Genomic DNA, 23,498 nt, shown 5'->3' on the forward strand with positions numbered 1-23,498 from the left:
AAAGTGACAGACTGTTGCCCTGGCGCACACCTGGACCCAGCTGCCAAAAGCCTTGGATTCTAGTCCCATGATCAGTGACCTGTGATGGGCTCCTCATCTGGAGAATAAAAGGATTGGACTAAAATTCTCTCCAAGTATCCTATGAGTTTCTTAAACGCCCCTGGCTTAGGTTTGCTCCTCTCCCAGCAGACAGCCTTGCCGCCATCTGGAAACTGAGAAAGTATGGAGAACGTCATGCCGCCTGCTGTTGCTGCAGGCCACACTTCCTAGAATGATCTGAGCAGAGGGTGCTGTGCAAGCAGCCTTAAAAGGCTTTGACAAGTGGCAACAATGTCCCCCCAACACCCGGTACTTCCCAGAATGTGAGCTTGTACATAGTCAGGGTCTCTGCCTCTGACCCCCATCCACTGAATCCTTCCCAAGATGTGCCTGGGCTTCCCAGAGCACAAAGAGATGAAGCCAGAGGCACAGAACAAAGAGGCACTCAGAGAAGTGACAGTTGGGCAGCAAGTCCCCATAGGTTGCTTTCAGTCTGCCCTAAGACCCTGGGAAATGGGGAAATATATAAATTCTCCCAAATCCAAAATGAACATCATTGTTATCACTGGTTATGGAGTGCCTGGTTTTTGTAAGCTTTTCGCATCCTTTCTCTTTGATTCTCCCAAAAGCCAACAGTGGAGTTATTATTGTCCATCCCTATTTAGTAGGCAGAAAACTCAGGCGAAGACAGAACTGATTGACTTACTTTTACGACGCGGGGAATAAATTCTAACTGGGACCATCACTAGTTTTCACAAGCTCTTTATTCTTAGGTGTTACTTGTAGTCTGTGTTATTTTCCAAACTTTGAAATTTATAAAGAGGAAGCAGAGGTATTTTTCATGTGTTGAATGTAAGTACAGTGAAGCCCATATCTTGTGTAATCATAACTACTATTCTGAGAAAAGGGCAGGAAGTCTCAGAGGCTGGAGAGCAAAGGACCAACAGTGTTCTGGCAGGAACAGCCAGTAGGAGGTTCTGGCTGAGAGCTCCCAAGCAGAAAGCTGGCCCGCCAGCCACCACTCAGAGGACTGGGCTCCAGGAACAGGTGGGCATGTTCATTTGCATCCTGAACTTTGGGGGGAGATGACTGTCCTTGGAATAGCCAGCCAGGAATCAGATTCTTACTCTCCCTTCCGAGCACCTGCATGAACTGGTGAGTCAATTCCCTGCTCCGGTTTGTAGTTTACTCACTTTCCAAACAAGAGAATTGGGTGAAACAATCCTTAGGTTTCCTCCAAGACTTGAGGTGACAATTTTCTACAATTCTCCACATTTCTTGGTATGTTGCTCAGTCTTACACAGAATATGCTCTCGGAAAATACTGTGCAATTAGCCTGGATCCTGCATTAGGAGCCTGTTGTTCAATCTATTTCTGTCATAGAGAAAATCGCTGTATGCAGAGCAGTCCTCTAAGCTATGATTTATCTCCAAAATGGGGGTTTTAGAACCATCTGGAAATGTGGTGGGCCACCCCAAGTTTTCCTCCACTTGAATATAGAGGGACAAAGTATCCCTCTCAGAGGGTGAAGTCTGAAGATGATGGCATTAGTCTGGGGACTTCTTGTGAAACCATACAGAATCCTGGTTCTACAGCATTCCCTCTAAAAAGCAGCAATACAAGTTATCATAGCCTTAAACTCAGTAAATCCACTTCTAAATGTTACTCTAAGGAGATGACTGAACAGGCGAGGCACCACAGAAGTGCAAAGATGTTCACTGTAGCATTGTTCATAATGATAATAAAAAGAAGAGAGAGAGAGGGAGAGAAATAACCTAAATAACACGACTGGTTAAATGAATCTTGAAACGTCTATTAATTTGAATACAGTGGCTTTTCTCTCATTGTGATGAAATATACGTAACACGAGATTTAGCATTTTAACCATTTATAAGTGTAGAGTTCGGTGGTGTGATACATTCACATTCTCGTGCAACCATCCCCATGACTGAACTCCAGAACTTTTTCATCTTCCGGAACGGAAAGCCCATGATCATGACCATGGAGCACTAACTCCACATTTCCCTCTCCTCCTAGCCACTGGTGTCCATCACTCTACTTTCTGTCTTGAGGAACTTGGGTACTCTGAGTGCCTTCCAGGAGTGCAATCAGACAACATCTGTCCTTCTGTGACTGGCTTACTTCACTTGGCATATTGTCTTCAAGGTTCATCCACACTGTATCAGGTAGCGGAATTTACCACGTAGCTTTTGAGTTTAGGAGTTTTATTATCTGCATACATGACTGTCAGAGATGTCCACAGACTAATGTTGAGCGCAGAAAGATTTCTAAATGGCATGTATAGAACCACTCTGTTTATGTAGAACAATGAATGTGTGTAAACATACAGAGAGAAAGACAAGGGAGAAAATGAGGGTAGAAAGGGTATGTATGAAACGCTAGTTATTGGGTGGGAGCTGAGATTTAAGGAACTTCCTTTTCTTCTTCAAAATGTATTCCCTATTTTGACTGTAATTGCTATGTGATACACTCTTTTAAACAAAACGATTAAAAATAATAAAAGAAAATAAATAGACATGTTATCGAGAATCTGGTAAGGGTACCAAACAGGCATCTGGGTCCTGGCTAGATGTTCAGGACTAGAATCCAGTAGATCCTGTAGTCCCTGGGTATGAGGACTGAAAAATATAGGAAGGAATCCTATAGCAAAGAATCCAGAACTACAGAGACTTTTGTTTTTAAATCCTGAAGTTGGGAGGCAATCTTTTTTCTTTCCTTCCTTCTTCCCAATTTTATTCTTTTAGTTTTTTATTGTGGTAAGAACACTTAACGTGAGATCTACTGGTTAACAGATTTTTTAATGCACAGTCCAGTATGTCTACCTGAAGGCCCAGTGCTTAACAGCAGATCTTTAGAACTTATCTTGCACAGTGGAAATTCTCTACACATGGTACAGCAACTCCCCATTTCCTCCTCCCCCAGAACCTGGGAACCGCCCTTCCAGTCTTTGCCTTGCACATTTGGGCTAGCAAACCACAGGAGTGCAGCAGAAGTCAAGTTTCCAGAATATGGGAACAAATCTCCAAGGTCAGAAGATCTCCTGTGGATGAATATGGAGAGTGGTAGTCAATGGACCTTGGCTACAAGGGAGGGAAGACAGAGGGGCTGAGCATCATGTGTGGCTAGATGGGCACAGCACACCTACCCACAGAAGAGCAATGGCATTACACTGCCCGGGTTCAAGGCTTGCCTCCATCATATGCTAAATATACAATACTATGCAAACTATTTACCCTCTCTGAGCCTCATTTTCTTTCTTTTTTTTTTAAATTTAGATTCCAGTTAGTTAACATATAATATTAGTTTCAGGTGTAGAATTTAGCAATTGAACACTTACATATAACACCCACTGCTCACTACAAATGCCCTCCTTAATCCCCACCACCTATGTAATCCACCCCACCCATGTCTCCTCTGGTAACCATCGGTTTGTTCTCTATGGTCAAGAGTCTGTTTCTTGGTTTTCCTCTCTTTTTTCCTCCCTGTGTTCACTTGTTTTCTTTCTTAAATTCCACACGAGTGAAATCACATGGTATTTGTCTTTCTTTGACTTAGTTCGCTTAGCATAATATTCTCTAGCTCTATCAATGACACTGCAAATGGCAAGATTTCATTCTTTTTGATGGCTTAGTAATATTCCATTGTGTGTGTATACACACCATATCTTCTTTATGCATTCATCAGTCATGGAAATTTGGGCTCTTTCCATAATTTGGCTATTGTTGATAATGCTGCTATAAACATCTCGGTGCATGTATCCCTTTGAATAAGTATTTCTGTATCCTTTTGGTAAGTATCTGGTAGTGCAATTGCTGGGTAGTAGGATAGCTCTACTTTTAACTTTTTGAAAAACTATTTATTTTTGAGAGACAGAGAGAGACAGAGCATGAACAGGAGAAGGGTAGAGAGAGACACACACACAGAATCAGAAACAGGCTCCTGGCTCTGAGCTGTTAGCACAGAGCCCAATGCGGAGCTCGAACCACAAACCATGAGATCATGACCTGAGCTGAAGTCAGACACTTAACCGACTGAGCCACCCAGGTGCCCCTCTATTTCTGACTTTTTGAGGAACCTCCATATTGTCTTCCACAGTGGCTCCACCAGTTTGCATTTCCACAACATCCTTGCCAACACCTGTTGTTTCCTCTGCTGTTAATTTTAGCCATTCTGACTGGTATGAGGTGATATCTCGTTGTAGTTTTTTTTTTTTATAGTTCCAAAAATATTTTATTCCATATTTAAATTTTTTTTCTACCACATAGTATATATCTGAAATCTCTTTTCAGATTTGAAATCTCTTACGTTCTGAAATCTTTTGTGCAGCTTTTCAAAATCTCCAAAGGCAAATATGGTGCCTAGTATAGGATAGGTATTTGATAATACCCTCTCTTTTTCTCATTGTCGTTTTGATTTGAATTTCCCTGATGATCAGTGATGTTGAACATCTTTTCGTGTGTCTGTTGGCCATCTGTATGTCTTCTTTGGAAAAATATCTACTCATGTTCTCTGCCCATTTTTTAACTGGATTATTTGTTTTTTGGGGTATGTCTTCTTTGGAAAAATATCTATTCATGTTCTCTACCCATTTTTTAACTGGATTCTTTGTTTTTTGGGTATTGAGTTTTATAAGTTCTTTATATCTTTTGGACACTAACCCTTTATCAGCTTATCATTTGCAATTATATTCTCCCATTCTGTAGGGATGGGAGCTTCACTGTACAGAGTTTTTTTATTTTGATGAAGTCCCAATAGTTTATTTTTGCTTTTTTCCCTTGTCTCAGGAGACATATCTAGTAAGAAACTGCTATGGCTAATGTCAAACAGGTTACTGCCTGTGTTCTCCTCTAGGATTTCAATGGTTTTCTTTCTCACATTTAGGTCTTTAACCCATTTTGAATTTATTTTTGTGTGTGGTGAAAGGAAGTGGTCCAATTTCATTCTTTTGCATGTTGCTGTCCAGTTTTCCCAACACCATTTGTTGAAGGGACTTTTTTTCCACTGGATATTCTTTCCTGCAATGTGGAAGATTAATTGATCATATAGTTGTGGGTCCACTTCTGGGTTTTCTATTCTGTTCCATTGATCTATATGTCTATTTTTGTCCCAATACCATACTGTCTTGATCTCTACAGCTGTGTAATATAACTTGAAGTCTGGAATTGTGATGCCTCCAGCTTTGCTTTTCTTTTTCAAGATTGCTTTGGCTATTTGGGGCCTTTTGTGGTTCCATATAAACTTTAAGGTAATTTGTTCTAGCTCTGTGAAAAATGTTTGGTATTTTGATAGGGATTGCATTAAATGTGTAAACTGCTCTGGGTAATGTAGACATTTTAATAATACGAACAATATTTGTTCTTCCAATCCATGATAATGGAATGTGTTTCCATTTCTTTGTGTCATGTTCAATTTCTTTCAGCAGTTTTTTATAGTTTTCAGAGTACAGGTCTTTCACCCCTGTGGTTATTAGGTTTATTCCTAGGTATCTTATTGTTTTTGGTGCAATTGTAAATGGGGTTGATGCCTTGATTTCTCTTTCTGCTGCTTCTATTATTGGTGTACAGAAATGCAACAGATTTCGGTATGTTGATTTTGTATCCTGCAACTTTACTAAATTCATGTGTCAGTTATAGCAATCTTTTGGTGGAGTCTTTTGGATTTTTTATGTAAAGTATCATGTCATCTGCAAATAGTGAAAGTCTTATTTCTCCCTTGCCGATTTGGATTCCTTCTATTTCTTTTTGTTGTCTTATTGCTGTGGCAGGGACTTCCAGTACTATGTTAAATAACAGTGGGGAGAGTGGATAGCCCTGTCTTGCTTCTGACACAGAGGAAAATCTAAGCCTCAACCTCTTGAATTTAAAAAAAAATTTAAGTTAATTAATTAGTTTTTAAATTTACATCCTAGTTAGCATATAGTGCAACAATGATGTCAGGAGTAGATTCCTTAGTGCCCCTTACCCATTTAGCCTATCCCCCCTCCCACAACCCCTCCAGCAACCCTCAGTTTGTTCTCTGTATTTGAGTCTCTTATGTTTTGTCTCCCTCCCTGTTTGTATATTATTTTTGCTTCCCTTCCCTTGTGTTCATGTGTTCTGCATCTTAGAGTCCTCATATGAGTGAAGTCATATGATTTTTGTCTTTCTCTGACTGACTAACTTCGCTTAGCATAATACCCTCCAGTTCCATCCACGTAGTTGCAAATGGCAAGATTTCATTCTTTTTTTTTTTTTAATTTTTTTTTCAACGTTTATTTATTTTTGGGACAGAGAGAGACAGAGCATGAACGGGGGAGGGGCAGAGAGAGAGGGAGACACAGAATCGGAAACAGGCTCCAGGCTCTGAGCCATCAGCCCAGAGCCCGACGTGGGGCTCGAACTCACGGACCGTGAGATCGTGACCTGGCTGAAGTCGGGCGCTTAACCAACTGTGCCACCCAGGCGCCCCAAGATTTCATTCTTTTTGATTGCTGGGTAATACTCCATTGTGTGTGTGCATGTGTGTGTGCGTGTGTGTGTGTACGTGTGTGTGTGTGTGTGTGTGTGTGTGTGTGTATACCACATCTTTATCCATTCATCCGTCGATGGACATTTGGGCTTTTTCCATACTTTAGCTATTGTTGATAGCGCTGCTATAAACATTGGGATGCATGTGCCCCTTCAAAACAGCATACCTGTATCCTTTTGATAAATACCTAGTAGTGCAATTGCTGACTCATAGGGTGGTTCTATTTTTAATTTTTTGAGGAACCTCCATATTGTTTTCCAGAGTGACTGCACCAGTTTGCATTCCCACCGGCAGTTCAAAGGAGATCCTCTCTCTCTACATCCTTGCCAACATCTGTTGTTGCCTGAGTTGTTAATGTTAGCCATTCTGACATGGGTGAGATGGTATCTCGTGGTGGTTTTGATTTGTTTTTCCCTGATGATGAGTGAAGTTGACCATTTTTCATGTGTTGGTTGGCCATCTGGATGTCTTCTCTGGAGAAGTGTCTATTCATGTCTTCTGCCCATTTCTTCACTGGATTATTTGTTTTCAGGGTGTTGAGTTTGATAAGTTCTTTATAGATTTTGGATACTAACCCTTTATCTGATATGTCATTTGCAAATATCTTCTCCCATTCCATCAGTTGCCTTTTAGTTTTGCTGATTGTTTCCTTTGCCATGCAGGAGATTTTTATTTTGATAAGGCCCCAATAGTTCATTTTTGCTTCTGTTTCCCTTGCCTCCAGAGACATGTTGAGTAAGAAGTTGCTGCCGCTGAGGTCAAAGAGGTTTTTGCCTGCTTTCTCCTCTAGGATTTTGATGGCTTCCTGTCTTATTTAGGTCTTTCAACCATTTTGAGTTTATTTTTGTGTCTGGTGTAAGAAAGTGGTCCAGGTTCATTTTTCTGCATGTTGCTGTCCAGTTTTCCCAACACCATTTATTGAAAAGACTGTCTTTATTCCACTGGACATTCTTTCCTGCTTTGTCAAAGATTAGGTGGCCATACATTTGTGGGTCCATTTCTGGGTTCTCTATTCTGTTCCATTGATCTGAGTGTCTGTTTTTGTGCCAGTATCATACTGTCTTGATGATTACAGCCTTGTAATATAGCTTGAAGTCCAGGATTGTGATGCCTCCTGCTTGGGTTTTCTTTTTCAAGATTGCTTTGGCTACTGGGGTCTTTTCTAGTTCCATACAGATTTTAGGATTGTTCTAGCTCTGTGAAGAATGCTGGTGTCATTTTGATAGGGATTGCTAAGTCTCATCTTAAAGATGTGCTGGAATGCTCATCCATGGCCTCTTTGCCCCAGATCTACTGCAAAGGATTCAGTGTCAACACTACTTCCCTCTTCGTTCATCTTACCTCAACCATACTTCTGTCCAGACTCCAAAATCCCCCAAAGTGAAAATTATCTCCTTAGACAGGGAGAACTTTGTTTTTAATAACTTTTCAAATAAGGTACTTGATGCCCAGAGAGCATGAGAAATGACCAGGGCACAGATCTAGGAGCAGAAATGGAGTGGAGGTCACCAACCTTTTATTGAGCACAATGGAGCACCTGATAAAGATCACAGGGACACAACAAAAGGCACTCACCTAAATCACCTCATCCAAATCCTCACAAGCATCCTTCATGATAGCCTTATTATCCCTATTTTGTAAGTAATGAAACTGAGGATAAATGAGGGGAAATAACCTGCCTGTGGCCAACTAATAAATATCTGAGCTGGAATCCCAATGAGCTTTAGATATAACTAATACGTATTGAAAGTATATCATGTGGGGGCGCCTGGGTGGCGCAGTCAGTTAAGCGTCCGACTTCAGCCAGGTCACGATCTCGCGGTCTGTGAGTTCGAGCCCCGCGTCGGGCTCTGGGCTGATGGCTCAGAGCCTGGAGCCTGTTTCCGATTCTGTGTCTCCCTCTCTCTCTGCCCCTCCCCCGTTCATGCTCTGTCTCTCTCTGTCCCAAAAATAAATAAACGTTGAAAAAAAATTTTTTTTTAAAAAGAAAGTATATCATGTGCCCTGCTCTATACTGAACCCATTACATGCATCATCTCATCTCTCCCTCACTGTGAACCTATGAAGTAGCTAAAAACAACTTGCTTATCGTGAGTTTAGTAATAATTGGTAGGTCTAGAATATGAGCATGGGACTGGACTCCAAGACCTATGCTCAGACATGCAACTAGATGCTGAGGCATTGGACTTCCAGCCCAGTGCCCTTTCCCATCACCCTCACTAGTAATGAGATTTTGGGTGCCAGTTCTAATTTTTGTATGTTATGCATCCCATCCAAAAGAGCCCGGACATTGAGGAGAAGGATCAGGGAGCAGAGATCTATGGTACCACCAGATTATCACAAGCCTTTATCCAAACTATGACTTTCAAGAGGGAGGATGTTGTGCTAAGAACAGACCTAAGGAGCATCCCAGGGGCTGGACTCTGCTACCCACATCACAGAGACCAGAAACACTGCTGAGCTGGTGGGCAGCAGATGCTATGCTCCTTGAGTCTATGTTGAAATTGCCAATGTTAGGAAAGAAGAATGGAAGATGAGAATTAATGTGATATTTAGAAAAATATCACAAGCTTCTGAGCTATACTGACTTGGTTCAGACATTTTTGCAAACACGGAATAATAATAATTATATTTGGGGTACCTGGGTGGCTCAGTCAGTTAAGCGTCTGACCTCTTGATTTTGGCTCATGTCATGATCTCATTGTTCGTGAGATCAAGCCCCATGTGGGGCTCCATGCTGACAGCACAGAGCCTGCTTGGGATTCTCTCTCTTTGCCCCTCCCTAGCTCACATGTGTGCATGAGCTCTCTCTCTCTCTCTCTCTCTCTCTCTCTCTCTCTCAAAATACATAAATAAACTTAAAAATAGTGATTATTATTATATTTGCTACCACGTATTAAACACTTTCAATGTGCCAGGCTAGGCACTTTGTGTATTTGAACTTGAACTTATTAGTCCCGAGTTTCCAATGTATACAGTGAGGTTAATAATACCTAAGTTGCTTTAAAGACCAGAGTTACAATGGCCTAGTTCCTGGAATTCAGCAAGCATTAAATAAATGTTCATATTAACAATTATTAAGCTAATATGGGCAAGGGAGTCATTCTCTGTGGGACAGGACCTATACAAGAAAGAGATGTGGAATAGGGTTAATCAGCATCTTTTTAAAAATGTTTCTTTATTTATTTTGAAAGACAGAGAGAGAGAGAGAGAGAGACAGTGTGAGTGAGGAAGGGCAGAGAGAGACAGAGAGAGAGAATCCCAAGCAGGCTTCATGCTCAATGCGGAGCCTGACACGGGGTTAGATCTCATGAGCCCTGAGATCATGACCTGAGTTGATGTCAAGAGTCCGATGCTTAATTGACTGAGCCACCCAGGCCCCCCAGCTAATCAACATCTTAATGGAAAGAAAACGAGACTATGAAGGAAGACTGAGCAGCAAAGGTGCAGCATAAAGGTACGATCCTGGGGCGTGTGGTGTGGGAGTGTGGCACAGGGGAAGCAGAGGTACACAGGAATGAGAGGGATGTTGGAAGCAGGGGCCATTGGAAGGACAGCGAGGTGGATCCCCTCAAGGCCGCAAGGAAAGTTCTATATGAATGGTTCACCTCTCAGTTGTGTTCACAGTTTTCTCCCAGTGACACGCTTTCTGTCCACAATGGATGGACTGTGCCAAGCACGCTAGCTTTCCGGACTGCTCCCCACATTAACTTTCATTCCTAAAGGACAGGTCACCTCTTGGACAATGGAGAAAAATCTTGGATGGTTTCATATCTTTAAGTCTAACCTCAGGACCTAACTGAGTTCGCTGCCTCTTCCAGCATCGTCAGGATCATGCTATCAAAGCCCAAGACCAAGGGAGCCTTTGACAGCTTTACTCCAAATGGCATCATCATCCCCAAAAGAGAGAAACCTAGACACAGCTACCAAAAAGAGGACAACCAACCAAACACTCTGCAAAAAGAAACTACAGTCCTTGGAGTAAGTCCACGTCACTGGAAGGGAGACACTGTGGAAAATACTGCAAACATACCCACACTACATATCTACAGTGGATCTGGGAGAGTCTCTCATTTTTGTCTCTGACTCCAGGCTAACTGGGACATGAAATGGCGCTTTATGGGAAGACTGTGTCCTCCTCAGGCCTTTCTATAAACTAAAACCACTAGGTCTCCACTTGAAATCTACATAAGAAAGTCTCCTGTCATTTGTCTTTACCCTTTTTATGTAGTATCTGAAAAGTCCTACTTCAGTCTTCCTCCCAAAAGAGATATTTTTAAAAATGTTACCTATATTTTGAGCACTGGAAACAAATAATTATTTCAAGTAATTGTTAATAGTCACAAACTTCAAAAGTTCTTTTAGGTAATCCTAATATTAGGACTAATCAAGAATTGATAGGAGAATTAAAATTTTAGAAGAATGAGTTTCATGTAAAAACCTAAAAACAATCAGTGTTTTAGAAAATAACATTAAATGATGTAGCGGCAATTTTGAAAAGTGATCATCCTTAGAAAAATCAGTTGATGACTATGTTGCTTGAAAATAAAACCAGTTAACGTCTGTCATTCTACTATCATTTACCAATACTCACTCCTTAATTTACTTCTTCCAGACAACTGGTTCTGTGTAGACCTGTCCTGCTCCCTACAATCTAGCCTAGAATCACAAACACATTTCACTGTGTGCTTCAGCAATCAGTAAGAGATACTGGAAATACATTTATTCATTTATACATTCAGCTGTCATTTTTTGAGCACCTTCACTGTGCCAGTCACTATGTTACACGCTTAGGGTAATAGATGAACTATACAGTTAAAAGAAAACAAAACAAAACAAAACAAAACAAGAGAGCTCCATTCTCACAGTTCTCTTGCTCTACACAAGGATTCCAGGTCATTGCCACTATTTTTGCTCTCCTGGATAATGTGCCTTTTATCTTCAAGATACTGACTCCTCAATCACTATCACTCCCAGGGTAGAGTTCGTATCGTAAGTCTTGGCTATTTCATTACTCATGTATATGATCCCTCCAATATCATGTCCTGTCTGCTCCTTGACCTCTTCTCCCCAGGTATGTTGCCCATCCTTCCATAGACAAACATTTCCTGAGTCGTACCCTGGACCTTACCAATACTAACGGCAATAAACCCACCATTATCTACATTTCAAGCATCCCATAGTCCATCACCTCTGATCTTTCCAGATCACTCCCTCCAACTCTATGTCGATGCTAACTTTCTCTAACCTCTCTGGGAGTTACTGATAATATCCCTATTTCGTGGAGCCTTCCTCACCTAGCCACGATCAACAGCTTTGTCCTCCTTAAGGAAAAACTGCCACATTGGTTTAATTCTAACTCTGCCCCTTTGCCTGTTCTGCCCCTGAACCCATGCAACTAACCTTGGCAAATACACACACGGACTCCACTTTGGATTTATGACCATAACCTCAAAGGGACTGTAAAAGCTGCTTCAAAAGGACACGATATTTCTTTCATCCATTCACTTTCCTGCTACCCCAGAAAACTATTTCAATAGGTTTCAATTCTTCCCCATTGATTACCTGGCTTCCTAACATACTAAGAAAACTGAGGCAATCTGGAGAGAAGGTCCACAAGCTGCCACACATCTGCAATTACTCCCATCGGTGCCATATATTCTCTCTCCCCTCCCCATTACTAACCAAATGCCCATCTTCTAATTAACGATGAGCCTCCCTTGTGCAGTGAATCCCATCCCTCATTACTCGTTCCAGTAATCCTCTCCATGCTCTCTGCAAATGTTTTGTCATCAGTTCCATGAGGAAAGAATCTTCCTGCAATTTCTCCTATCTTGAGAACAAAATAGCAGAAACAGACACTTATAACTTCGCAGGCCCTCTAGCTAATGCCCCACCAGCAACTTGCCTTCTCAGCAACCCTCCTCTATGGGGTGGAAAGTCTAATGTTTCCAGCTCCTCTTGAATGATATTCTCTCTTGAAATACATCCAATGGGATTTGTCCTCCTTGCTCCACATTAGTAACCCAATTTCCAAGTCTCCACTGTTAATGTTCTTGAACTAATAGAAGTGTTTGATGCAGCGGACTACCCTCTCCTACTTGAAACATTTTAATCATATGGCTTCTTGGACATCACATTCTTCTGGTCTTCCTCCTTCCCTCTTGGCTGCTTCTTTTATACTCCTTGATTGTTTCTATTTATTTACCTGACCCTAAATTTGGAGTGCTCCATTGCTCAGTCCCCATTTTGTTGCTACATCTGCTACAGTGGTAAACTCACACAGTAATATAGTTTTATTTATTTATTATTTTTTTTAATTTTTTTTCAACGTTTATTTATTTTTGGGACAGAGAGAGACAGAGCATGAACGGGGAGGGGCAGAGAGAGAGGGAGACACAGAATCGGAAACAGGCTCCAGGCTCCGAGCCATCAGCCCAGAGCCCGACGCGGGGCTCGAACTCACGGACCGCGAGATCGTGACCTGGCTGACGTCGGACGCTCAACCAACTGCGCCACCCAGGCGCCCCAGTAATATAGTTTTAAATATGATCTTCACTGATGGCTTGGGAAGAAAAAGATTATTTCCCTTACATGGCTCTCTCCTCTAAAGTTAAGACTCCTATAACCAACAGCCTATGTACGTTTCCACTGAGATATCTACACCTCTCCCGTAACCTGTCCCAGACTGAAATCCTCATTTTTGTCCCCGAACCCACCCCTCATACAACATTCCCCATCTCAGATAAATGTCAACACCATCATTTCAGATGCTTAAGCCAAAACCCTTGGAAGCAACCTTCATTCCTTTCTTCTATAATCCACATGCAAACTGTCAGTAAATCCTAGAGGCTTACTCTTCATCGTGCAGCTAGAATCCAACTACTTCTTACTACCTCTACTATGAATGTCGTTTTCAAGTCAACATCATCTCACCTGTGAATTACTACAATGCCCTCCTTATTGATGTCCCTGCTCTGTTTCCTTATGATCTATTCTCGATGCGGCAAGCATTAGAATGATCTTTTAAAAATAGAAATCACTTTCTCAAAATTATCCACTTCACTTCCCTTTTTACTCAGAACAAAAGGCAAAGTTGATAAAATAGCCTACAAAACCCTACAGGGTTTGCACTCTGTCCCCAGTACTCCTCGGGCCTCCTACTACTTTGCTCCTAACTAATTCCCCTTTCCAAGGAACATCTCTGTAAAGGACATAATACATGGCCAGTGGCAGTGACTTTCATCTGCTTCATTTCCCTGGTGCTGGCACAGGACAGATATTCAATAAATATTAATTGTATGAATGGTTGAATTCTCTTGACTTTACATTATTTCTCCTATGTTTTTGTATCATCTTTTAATTGCATATGCATTAAACAGTGGGTAAGAGTGTGGATTCTAGATCAAAGTAATAGGGCTAAGTCCTAGTTCCTCCACTTGGCCACTTGTGTGGGTTCGTACAAGCTATCTAAACTCCCAGTGCCTCATTTTTCTCATCCATAAACAAGATGAGATAAATAACCAGAGTGTAGAAAGTGTTCAACAAATGTAGACTATTACCACTGGTGTCATAAAAACAGTAATTATTATCAAAATTCAATGATGAAGAAGGTAAGATGAATTATGGCTTTATTTTATTTCAATTGAAATTGAGCCCTTTATTAACTCTCCTTTGGTAAGTTTGCTTTCTACATCCATCCAACTGGACTATTGTCCAGAACAATTTTTTCCACCTACTTTTCCTAGAACAACAACAACAAAAAATGTCAACTATATTTTTCAAAATAAAATTAAAATGTATATATTATCACTTCCTGATTTGCTAGTTTACTAATCCTATCAGAAAGGAAGAAGTTAGGTATACATGAGTTTCTCTTAGAGAATGCTTACTGGCTCCTTGTAATACTGCCCCCCCCTTTTAATATGACACATTATAGCATATTTTATACTCCTTATAAACACAATGTACATTCAAATAATCACTTTCATCTGTTCAAAGTATGTTCCTAGCATTTTCCGTCTTCTCTCTTGTAGATTATACAGATTATGTGCTGCCTGCTGATTTCAAGTTTGGGGGCGATTTTGGTTTCTGCTCCTTACTCTTCCCACTTCAAGCCAACAACTTCCACCATTTTGATGTCTGGGTACCCATTTGTAGCAGCTACATGTGTGAGTAGAATGGGGTCTCCAAGAAAGGATATGCTCTTTAAACGCTAAGTGGGTACTAGATCATGGAGTGACTCAGTCCCAAGAGGTGGGGAGAAAGGAGCAGGTGGCCAAGGCCTCTAGCTTTCTCTCTGTCTTCATCGCACGTCATGTTTCTCCCATTCGGAAAGAGCAGCAGAGGAGTCTAATCCCTCCTCCTGTGTCACCATCCCAGGGAGTAGCTGGCCAGGGCAGGAGGCAAGAGGGTAATACAGTGGGCATACCAGCACAACACTTCTTACCTGGCCTCACAGCTGACCTCTGGAAAAGTAGAAGATTTTTCACATTCTTCTTCGGGTCTTTGATGAGGCCATTGCATTCCCTCCGGTGTAAGAATAATCCACCTGTCAGGTAAAGAGTGAAAAGATCATTTTTAAAATAAAAGGAGCACCATGGGTAAATGCCACAGGTCTGCAGAGAATCAAACTGGTGATGGTAAGATTCATGGGAAGCAAGGACACTCTTGCTATGTGTTCAGAAGTAACCCTGAGAATTTGGAAAACTTTTTTTTTTTGCTACTTTCCATCTAATGGCTCATGGAAAGAGGTCCTTTTCTTTGGAGACTAGCCAGGGTCTAGTCATGCCTCCCATAAAGGGCCACTTCTTTTCCATGTAGTATCCTACACAAAGGAGGAAAAATCACACATTCTGGGCAGATGAATTCTAACAGGGCATCACCTCTGTACGGATACAGCCTTTATGTGAACGCAAACTATGCAGTGATGCAGGGAAGCCCTGCTCCTGACCCCAGAGCACAACTTATCCTTACTTCTCTAATCAGTGGTTGAGCTCCCACATTCCCTTATGAAAGGCAGGAATAGCTCATGCTGGACCCTCTTTGTCTGTGACTACTACCAATCCCTAAGGCACAAGCTTAACCAGTGTTCCAGCTTAGAACTTTCTCCCTCCACCAGCCAGATCCTTACACTACTGGGCTCAAATACTGACTTCTGGGGGTACCTGGGTGGCTCAGTCGGTTAAATGTCCAACTCTTGATTTTAGCTCAGGTCACGATCTCATGGTTCATGGGATCAAGCCCCTCATTGGGCTCTGTGCTGAGTGGGGAGCCTTCTTGGGGTTCTCTCTCTCTCTCTCTCTGTCTCTCTCAGCCCCTCCCTGCTCTCCCCCCCACAAAGTAAATAAATAAACTTAAAATACTGACTTCTGGGGCTTCAGGATGAGAGACTCTTCACACCTGAACCTGTACCGCCCCCTTTCTTCAACTCCCAGTCTAACTCAGGCCCCCTACACCAGTGCTTGAAGCTCACGTGTTTCTGTACCTTCTGTCATCGGAGCCCCTTTCCTACGTGCTTCTGTCGGCTGCTCCCACCTTCATATCCCTTCAAGTCATTGGTCTTCCTCAACCTCCTCTCTTCCCACCACGTAACTTAGCACTGTTCTTTTTCTGCGTCTACCTCCGCTCCAGGCCACCTCAGCTCACAGTGATTTTCGCTAACATAAATCCCAGTCCTCTGTGCATCTGCCCTTTCTCTAAAGTCAATGTTAAGCATCCTGAGAGTAGAAATAAGGCCTCTCTCTTAATATGGACCGACACCATTCCTACGGTGTTATCTCTCTAAGAGTTTTACATTACTTATTGATTGATGGATAGTAACATGGTGCACACATTTCCACAAGACAACTGAACTGATCATTTCTCTCTTCTCTGAGCAGTTTGCCATTACTGGATCCCTCTCGATCATTTCTGGGAAAAAGGCAACTATGCCCTTTGTAAGTATGAGAGCCGTCGAATCTCAGCTCGCCGGAATAAAAAGAACTTCAGAGGCAATAACTCTAGTTCAAAGTGTCCATTTGACAGCTTAGGGAAATAGGGCTCTGAGCAGGGGAGAGAGTTCTCACTGCTGGTCCGGTGACAGAACTGGGTGTAAACGCCAAATTCCCTGTTTCCTAGACCAGTACTCTTCCCCTATGCAATGTGCTCCTGGGTCATATTTCAAGGTTTACTTCAGTTGCTTCAATGGTAGACAATTTTAAATAAACCATGGAGTCTTTGCAGTTTGTTAGCTTGGCCCTGAACAGGGTAGATGACCTTCTAGAACCTAGACTTCCTTTTCCGGAAAAACCTGTCTCAGAATGAGCCAATTTCCCTAAACGGCAAGGTCAGAGGCAGAGGTGTGTGGGCTTAGATCCTGTGGCTAGCTCCCCCACCCCCTCAGAAACAAGGAATTACCAGACTGTAGCCACTTTCCTGACAAAAGTCAGGAGTGTGTGGGTGGGGTCTTTGATACTCTAGCAACCTTTCCCTCTGCCTTGCCACACACTCACAAAGATGACTTAGGGAAGGGCCACATCCTGACTCAGGAAGATCCAAGATCTAGTTAACTACGGTTGAGGGCACAGAAGATGGTGTTCTGAGGCTGGTATATGTTCCTTATACTTGAAGCTAGAATCTAAACCCAGAACCAGGGGACAGAGTTCACCCCACTGGATGGAGTCAGAGTTCTGGACACAGCACCAGGAAACTCTCGTCTCAGATCTGTCACTGACCCACGTGTGTGCTTGAAAAAGTTCCTTCCTTTTCTGGGCTTCAGTTTTCTCATTTATAAAATGGAGAAGAGGAACATGTGGCTGTGGCTCTCACAGGTGGCTTCCCAAGCGTCCTGAATACCCTGAAAGGGAAAACCATACTTGGGATGACCCAGCATGATGTGGGCTCCGCACGCAGGACACAAGACAGTACGTGGGCTCCAGTGCGCACGTGGCAGCTCTGGGCAAAGGCGCCGCCCATTCCATCGGCACTTCCTTTGGGAACTCAGCACTTGAAGCCACACGGCTCCCAGGCCAAGGGAGAAGGAAGGGCAGAGCAGTCATCCCCCAGACACACAGTATCCTTGAATGACGTTCAAAGAGAAATGAGCACATGCTGGGAAGCTGGCACAGAGTGTGGCACCTCAGTGTCTTTGCAGAGGCATCATATTCTGCGAGAACCCTTTGCCCCAAAATATAGAATATGACCCAAATCAGAATGTGGTGAACGTGGTTCTTGGGCCTGATCCACCTATAGGTAGGTATTCTAGCTTCTCCAGTTCTCCCTTTCATGGAAATAAAAGCCATAGACTGGTGTAGGAGGGACCAAAGGTCCTATTCTAAAAGGGCTGAAAGCAATAGAACGACTCTAAGGCTGTTGGGGAAGTCAGTAAGCCATCTCTGTCTTCAGTGCTGCAGACAGCCAAGGATCCAGAACTCCTATACCGGAGGAGGAGTTACGTGTGCATTCTCTCACTCGACAAACATTTACTTATTGTATCAGGTGATAAACCAGGTAGTGAAGAGGGATACAGAGGTGAATAAAACATAGTCTGTGCCCCCTACGAGTGCACAGATTACAAGGGAAACAGACTCAGGGACGCAACGATGTAGTACAATGGACGGAGGGTTAATAGCATCACATGCTGCTCCTGTTGTGACATCCCAATGCAAATTTTCTTTCTCAGGCCATGAGCACCCTGACCGCAAGTGCAGCGAGTTCTCTAGCTGCTGGAGCAGGCCTCTTCCTCCTTGCTGACAGCCTGGTAGCCTTGGAGACGGCCTCTCGACCGTGTGACTCAGAAAGGGAATACCTATCCTCACTGCCTTACTCGGGGTACTATTATTCAACTTATGAATTCAAGGACTGTCTCCTGGCTAGTGTCAGTCTGACGGTAAGTAGTTTCAGACTGAATATCTTGCCCGTGAAATTCTTAGTTTCTCTCCTTTGCATAATCTCTGCTTTTTCAGCAGTCTGTGCCTTGTTGATCTGAATGGCTGGAAGCAGACCAAAAAAAAAACCCCAAACTGTGGTTGAGTCCTGTCGGCAGACTGCAAAATATAGGGGATGCATTGTGCCGAGTCAAAAAAGGAAATAAAGAAGACATGTGGGTTCTAGACATGTCTCCTCTGGCATGAGAACTAAGCAAAAATAAACTACTGGGGCTACACCAAAATAGAAAGCTTCTGCACAGCAAAGGAAAACATAAACAGAAAGACAACTTATATTTGTAAATGATAAATCCTACGAAGGGTTAAGGTCCAAAATATATAAAAACTTATACATCCCAACACTAATAAAACAAATAATTCAATTAAAAAATGGGCAGAGGACTTGAATAGACATTATCCCACATATGACATACAGATGGCCAACAGACACATGAAATGATGGTCAACCTCACTAAGCAGCAGGGACATGCAAACCCAAACCACAGTGAGGTATTACTTCACACCTATCAGAATGACTAGTATCAAAAAAATAAGAAATAACAAGTGTCGGAGAGGGTGTGGAGATACGGGAAAACTTGTGCACTGTTGGGTGGCAATGTATAATGGTGCAGCCACTGTAGTGAACAGTATGGAAGTCCCTCATAAAATTAAAAATAAAAATACCACACGATCCAGCAATTCCATTACTGGGAATTGACTCAAAGAAAACAAAAATTCTAGTTTGAAAAGATATATGCACCCATGTATTTACCGCAGCATTATTTACAATAACCAAGATACAGAAGCAACCTGAGAGCCCACAGATAGATAAGTGGATAAAGAAGATAAGGTCAGCAGTCTTTCTTGCATAGAAAACATTCCATTCTCAATAGGTTTAGCTCTCAGAGTGCCTCCTTTGTTGAAAAGGCATTTTCTCCCCCCTCGACGCAGGCAGAAATAGCCCTCTTTATTTGAATTTTATCCACATTAAGTTAGCTACAGAATTTGGACTTTTTAAGCCCAAACACATAATTATACTTTGGCCCAGCTGGGCTGGCAGAGTGAGAAGGGGCTGGGAGATGAGCCTCCAACGGATTCAAATCCTAGCAGAAATGCCATCATCTCTGCAACATTTTCTTGCCACTTTTCCCCCCACACTGGATGGTCACCAGTGGTTGACGATAAAAATATTGGCTTCGTCAATTCTCTATATACAGGCTCATAGTTTTAAAACCATAAACTTTGGCCTTTTAGGGAGAAAATTTTCTTCCTTTGTGACTCCTCTAGCAGGAGCCAGGGAGATAGATGAAATCTCTCTTATTCCCTTGGACGTGTCTCAGGAATCCCAGAACATGTGTGCAAGTTTCCAGACTCACAGACTTCTGTGAGTCTGCCTGTGTGACCCAGAGGTTGCCAAAAGCAACCCCCCTGATGCAGAAGCTTGAGGAAGTGGAAGGGCACAGAAATGCATCTGGTTAGAAATCAGTGCGAGGAAGCCCAGGATATGGCATCAGCCTGGTGCAGAGCAAAGCCAGGAGGGTGAGGGAGACATCCTCCCTGCTGGGGCATGAGGGTTTAACTGAATGGAAACTAAACTCAATACATCAAACTGACTCCTACTCTCAGACAACCAGAGAACTTCCTGCAGAATCGGAGAAGTTGCAGCAGGACTTGACTCCAAATGTCTGCTCTTTATTAACACAAAGATAACCTGAGCAAAGTAACACATCAAAAGATTCAAGATATATATTTGAGGTTGGAAGAAGGAAGGAAGAGAGGGTGGGAGGCAGAAAAAGATCAAGGAAGAAAGGCATCGTTGGTTCCAGGAGCTAAGAAGGATCCTGCAGCCGGGCAACCAAGTAAGAGCTGAGACCAGAAAACCAGGGAGGCCTGGATGGGAATATAGGTGTTACAAGCTGGGATAATGGCATTTTAACGTCCATGACAAATCTGAAGCTCTTCAAGCCCGCACTGAGTGTCCTGCAAAAATGTTAGAAGCAGAGACTGAATATGTACCTTATTTATGAAAATAAGACAAGGAAAACTCTGCCCAACATCCCAAGGAGCTTAAAGAAACTCCACCATAAAAGTTTCTAGGATGAAATCATCTCACCAAGCCATGTGCAGGGATGGACAGTATCCAAATCCAAATTCCATATAAAACAAACGAACCTCAAATACAGGGATTCACTTAAAAACTGTTCCTGGGTCTGGATCTCCTGAGGTTCTATCAGAATCAAACCTAAAGTTTCCATCTAGGGAGTCATCCATAAACCCAACCAATGGGTCTGTCCTACATATCAAAAAATCCTCCCCCATCTCTCTCTGCTCCTCCCCTGTTCATGCTCTGTCTCTCTCTGTCTCAAAAATAAATAAACGTTAAAAAATAAATTAAAAAAAAAAAACAACTTGGTCGGTTAAGCATCCAACTTTGGCTCAGGTCATGATCTCACGGTCCATGAGTTCGAGCCCTGCGTCGGGCTCTGTGCTGACAGCTCAGAGCCTGGAGCCTGTTTCAGATTCTGTGTCTCCCTCTCTCTCTGCCCCTCCCCTGCTCATGCTCTGTCTCTCTCTGTCTCAAAAATAAATGAACGTTAAAAAAAAAATTTAAAAAAAAATCCTCCCCCACGCACCCATATACTGACATCACCTGAGAGGAAAAATATTTTGAAAAACCTAAGAAAAAAAACGGGTTACAGCAGCAAATATGAAAGTTTAGTTGCTCAAGAATTGGAGGTTATATACCAATTTGGAAGACCATAATGAAAACGTATTTTCAACAATAAAGACATAAAGAAAAGGAATTAAAACCAACATGAGATAACATGACAGCAAGAAAAAAAAAGTAGATTTGAAAAAGAACTAAGCAGTATGATTAGAAATGCAAATTATAATCTTTGAAATGAACCATTTAGTGTTATCAGTTAAAAAGGAGATTCAACATATCCAAAGAAATAAACAGTGAAGTGAAATTGAGGTCTGACCAAATCACATGGAGCACAACACATCGCAGTGAAAATCTGAAAGATATGAGTGACGGGTTAACAGACAGGTAGGAGGCAGCGAACTGGAAAGAACCAGCACACATCTAATGTGACCCCAGTAAGCCTGCCAGGGAGAGAGGACGTGCGCAAAGAGAAATAAGTGGGGTGAATTTCAGAATTGAAAAAAACAAACAGATTTCAGATGGAAAGGATGAACTGAGACCGTTTCTGGATAAGTAAAAGCAAATCCACGCTAGAAACATCACACCAGTGAAAACAACTAGTGATAAAGGAAGGGTTACTCTTGTCTCAGAAGGTGGGATCCCACGGTTCTGAGAGGAAACCGTTGCTGCTTATTTCTGTGCCTTACTCTCTCCACGGCTAGAGCCTTCACCCCCAGTCTCCTCTCAGTCAGGCACAGGGCTAGCTGATGGCACCAACTGTTCCTGTCTTGATTCACAGGGGGTGCTGGTGGTGATGCTCATTTTCACTGTGCTGGAACTCCTAACGGCTACCTACGCTTCCATCCTTTGGTGGAAACAGCTGTACTCCAAGAACCCGGGGGTGAGTACTCTGACATGTCACAGGACACCTGCTGGGTCCCGACATTGGAGCTGTGATGATCCGCGTCTAAAAAGTGGCAGAAAGAGGAGGCAATGAGGTTCACGTAGCAGTCAACTTTCAGAGTGAGGAGAGAGTTCCATGAGTGGGCTCCTTCACGATGACACTGGTATCTGAGACTACTCGTGCCTTCTGGCCCGCAAACCAGAAGACCTGCTTATTAGAATGGCTGAAATGGTTTTAGAAATCACCTGCCCCAAGGGCGACTGGGTGGCTCAGTCGGTTAAGTGTCCAGCTTCGGCTCAGGTTATGATCCCGTGGTTCGTGAGTTCGAGCCCCGCATCGGGCTCTGCCCTGGTGGCGCAGGGCCTGCTTGGGATTCTCTCTCTCTCTCCCTGCCCCTCTCTCTACCCCTCCCCCATGTGTACTCTTTTTTCAAAATAAATAAACTCAAAAATAAGAAAGAAATCACCTGCTCCAACCCCCTATAAAAGAACCAAGGCTCAGATAAAATCACAAGGAGAACAAATGATGTAGGCTGATGGGCTCTGAATGAAAAGCCTGTATCTCCTTCTTCTTGTCATGAACACAGCCACCTGCCTCCCTAGAGTCTCCATGACCCCGTTCCCTTGCGAATGCAGTCGTATCTTACTGGGGCATCTCTGTTCTGCTGACGGTGTCCTGTGTTCTTCCTTACTTCCTCTTAGGGCATGACATTACAATTCGAAAGTGCTGGTCTTTTCTCTAAAACCCATTTTTTTCTAAAGAAATTATTTAAAGGGCTTAGATCTCTGGAGATTGATCTCCTCTGGGCCCACCGGTGTAAAATAAACCTCCTGCCTTCCAAGACAAAAAAAAAAGAAATTATTTCAAGGGAAGGAATACATTATGACTCAATTATGATCTTATTGGTAAATGGTAATATGATTAGCAGATCACAGCATAGCATTTGTTCAAACTAATACTGATGCATTTTATATTTTGGTAAAGTTGGAAAGGCTACTACCATACATTTAGGGGAAATGCATTTCAAATATGGATCAAAAAAAGCTTCCAAAATCAGAGTTTAAAACCCACTAATAAACTTTATCTTTTCCAGAGTACATTTTCCATGCCTCAATCACAAGGTCATATCCAACACGTCAAAAATCCTTCAAGGTCATGCATAGGAGTAACACCTCAGAAGAAAAAGGAGAAAGCCAGGGCTCCTGGCAAAGTGTGGTTAGACTTTCCTGAAATTTCAGCTACTTTAGACGCTGAAAGAAACCTTTAGAAAAACGGTTTTTGTTTTGCACTTGCTCAGTGAGAGTCATTTTATTGCTCTTGAAAGTAATCTCTTGGGGTGCTTGGGTGGCTCAGTCGTTAAAGCGTCCAGCTCCTGATTTCTGCTCCGGTCATGATCTCCTGGTTAGTGAGTTCAAGACCCACATCGGGCTCTGCACTCACAGTGCAGAGCCTGCTTGGGATTCTCTCTCTCCCT

General features: G+C 42.6%; 2 protein-coding genes across 9 annotated transcripts in view; one reads left to right on the top strand and one right to left on the bottom strand.

The window, feature by feature from the left end:
* LOC101100669 (membrane-spanning 4-domains subfamily A member 4A-like) overlaps window positions 1-23,498 on the bottom strand; it is a 207,363-nt gene that overhangs the window by 52,235 nt on the left and 131,630 nt on the right. For all 7 annotated transcript variants that reach the window (XM_045039361.1, XM_045039362.1, XM_045039363.1 and 4 more), the window contains one exon: window positions 15,017-15,118. In XM_045039361.1, the coding sequence (XP_044895296.1) occupies window positions 15,017-15,118 (102 nt within the window). The remainder of the gene's footprint in view (window positions 1-15,016; window positions 15,119-23,498) is intronic.
* MS4A7 (membrane spanning 4-domains A7) lies at window positions 929-23,479 on the top strand. Of its 2 annotated transcripts, none has more exons than XM_019812465.3 (7): window positions 929-1,086; window positions 10,389-10,548; window positions 14,604-14,738; window positions 16,449-16,505; window positions 18,230-18,436; window positions 21,920-22,021; window positions 23,118-23,479. In XM_019812465.3, the coding sequence occupies exons 2-7, from the start codon at window positions 10,402-10,404 to the stop codon at window positions 23,289-23,291; spliced, it is 822 nt and encodes a 273-aa protein (XP_019668024.1). In that variant the 5' UTR covers window positions 929-1,086; window positions 10,389-10,401; the 3' UTR covers window positions 23,292-23,479. The 2 variants fall into 2 exon arrangements, with proteins under 2 accessions (XP_019668024.1, XP_003993530.2); XM_003993481.5 differs by having other exon boundaries at window positions 957-1,194.

This window comes from Felis catus, chromosome D1, assembly GCF_018350175.1.
Source record: "Felis catus isolate Fca126 chromosome D1, F.catus_Fca126_mat1.0, whole genome shotgun sequence".
In the NCBI taxonomy this organism is placed as follows: domain Eukaryota; kingdom Metazoa; phylum Chordata; class Mammalia; order Carnivora; family Felidae; genus Felis; species Felis catus.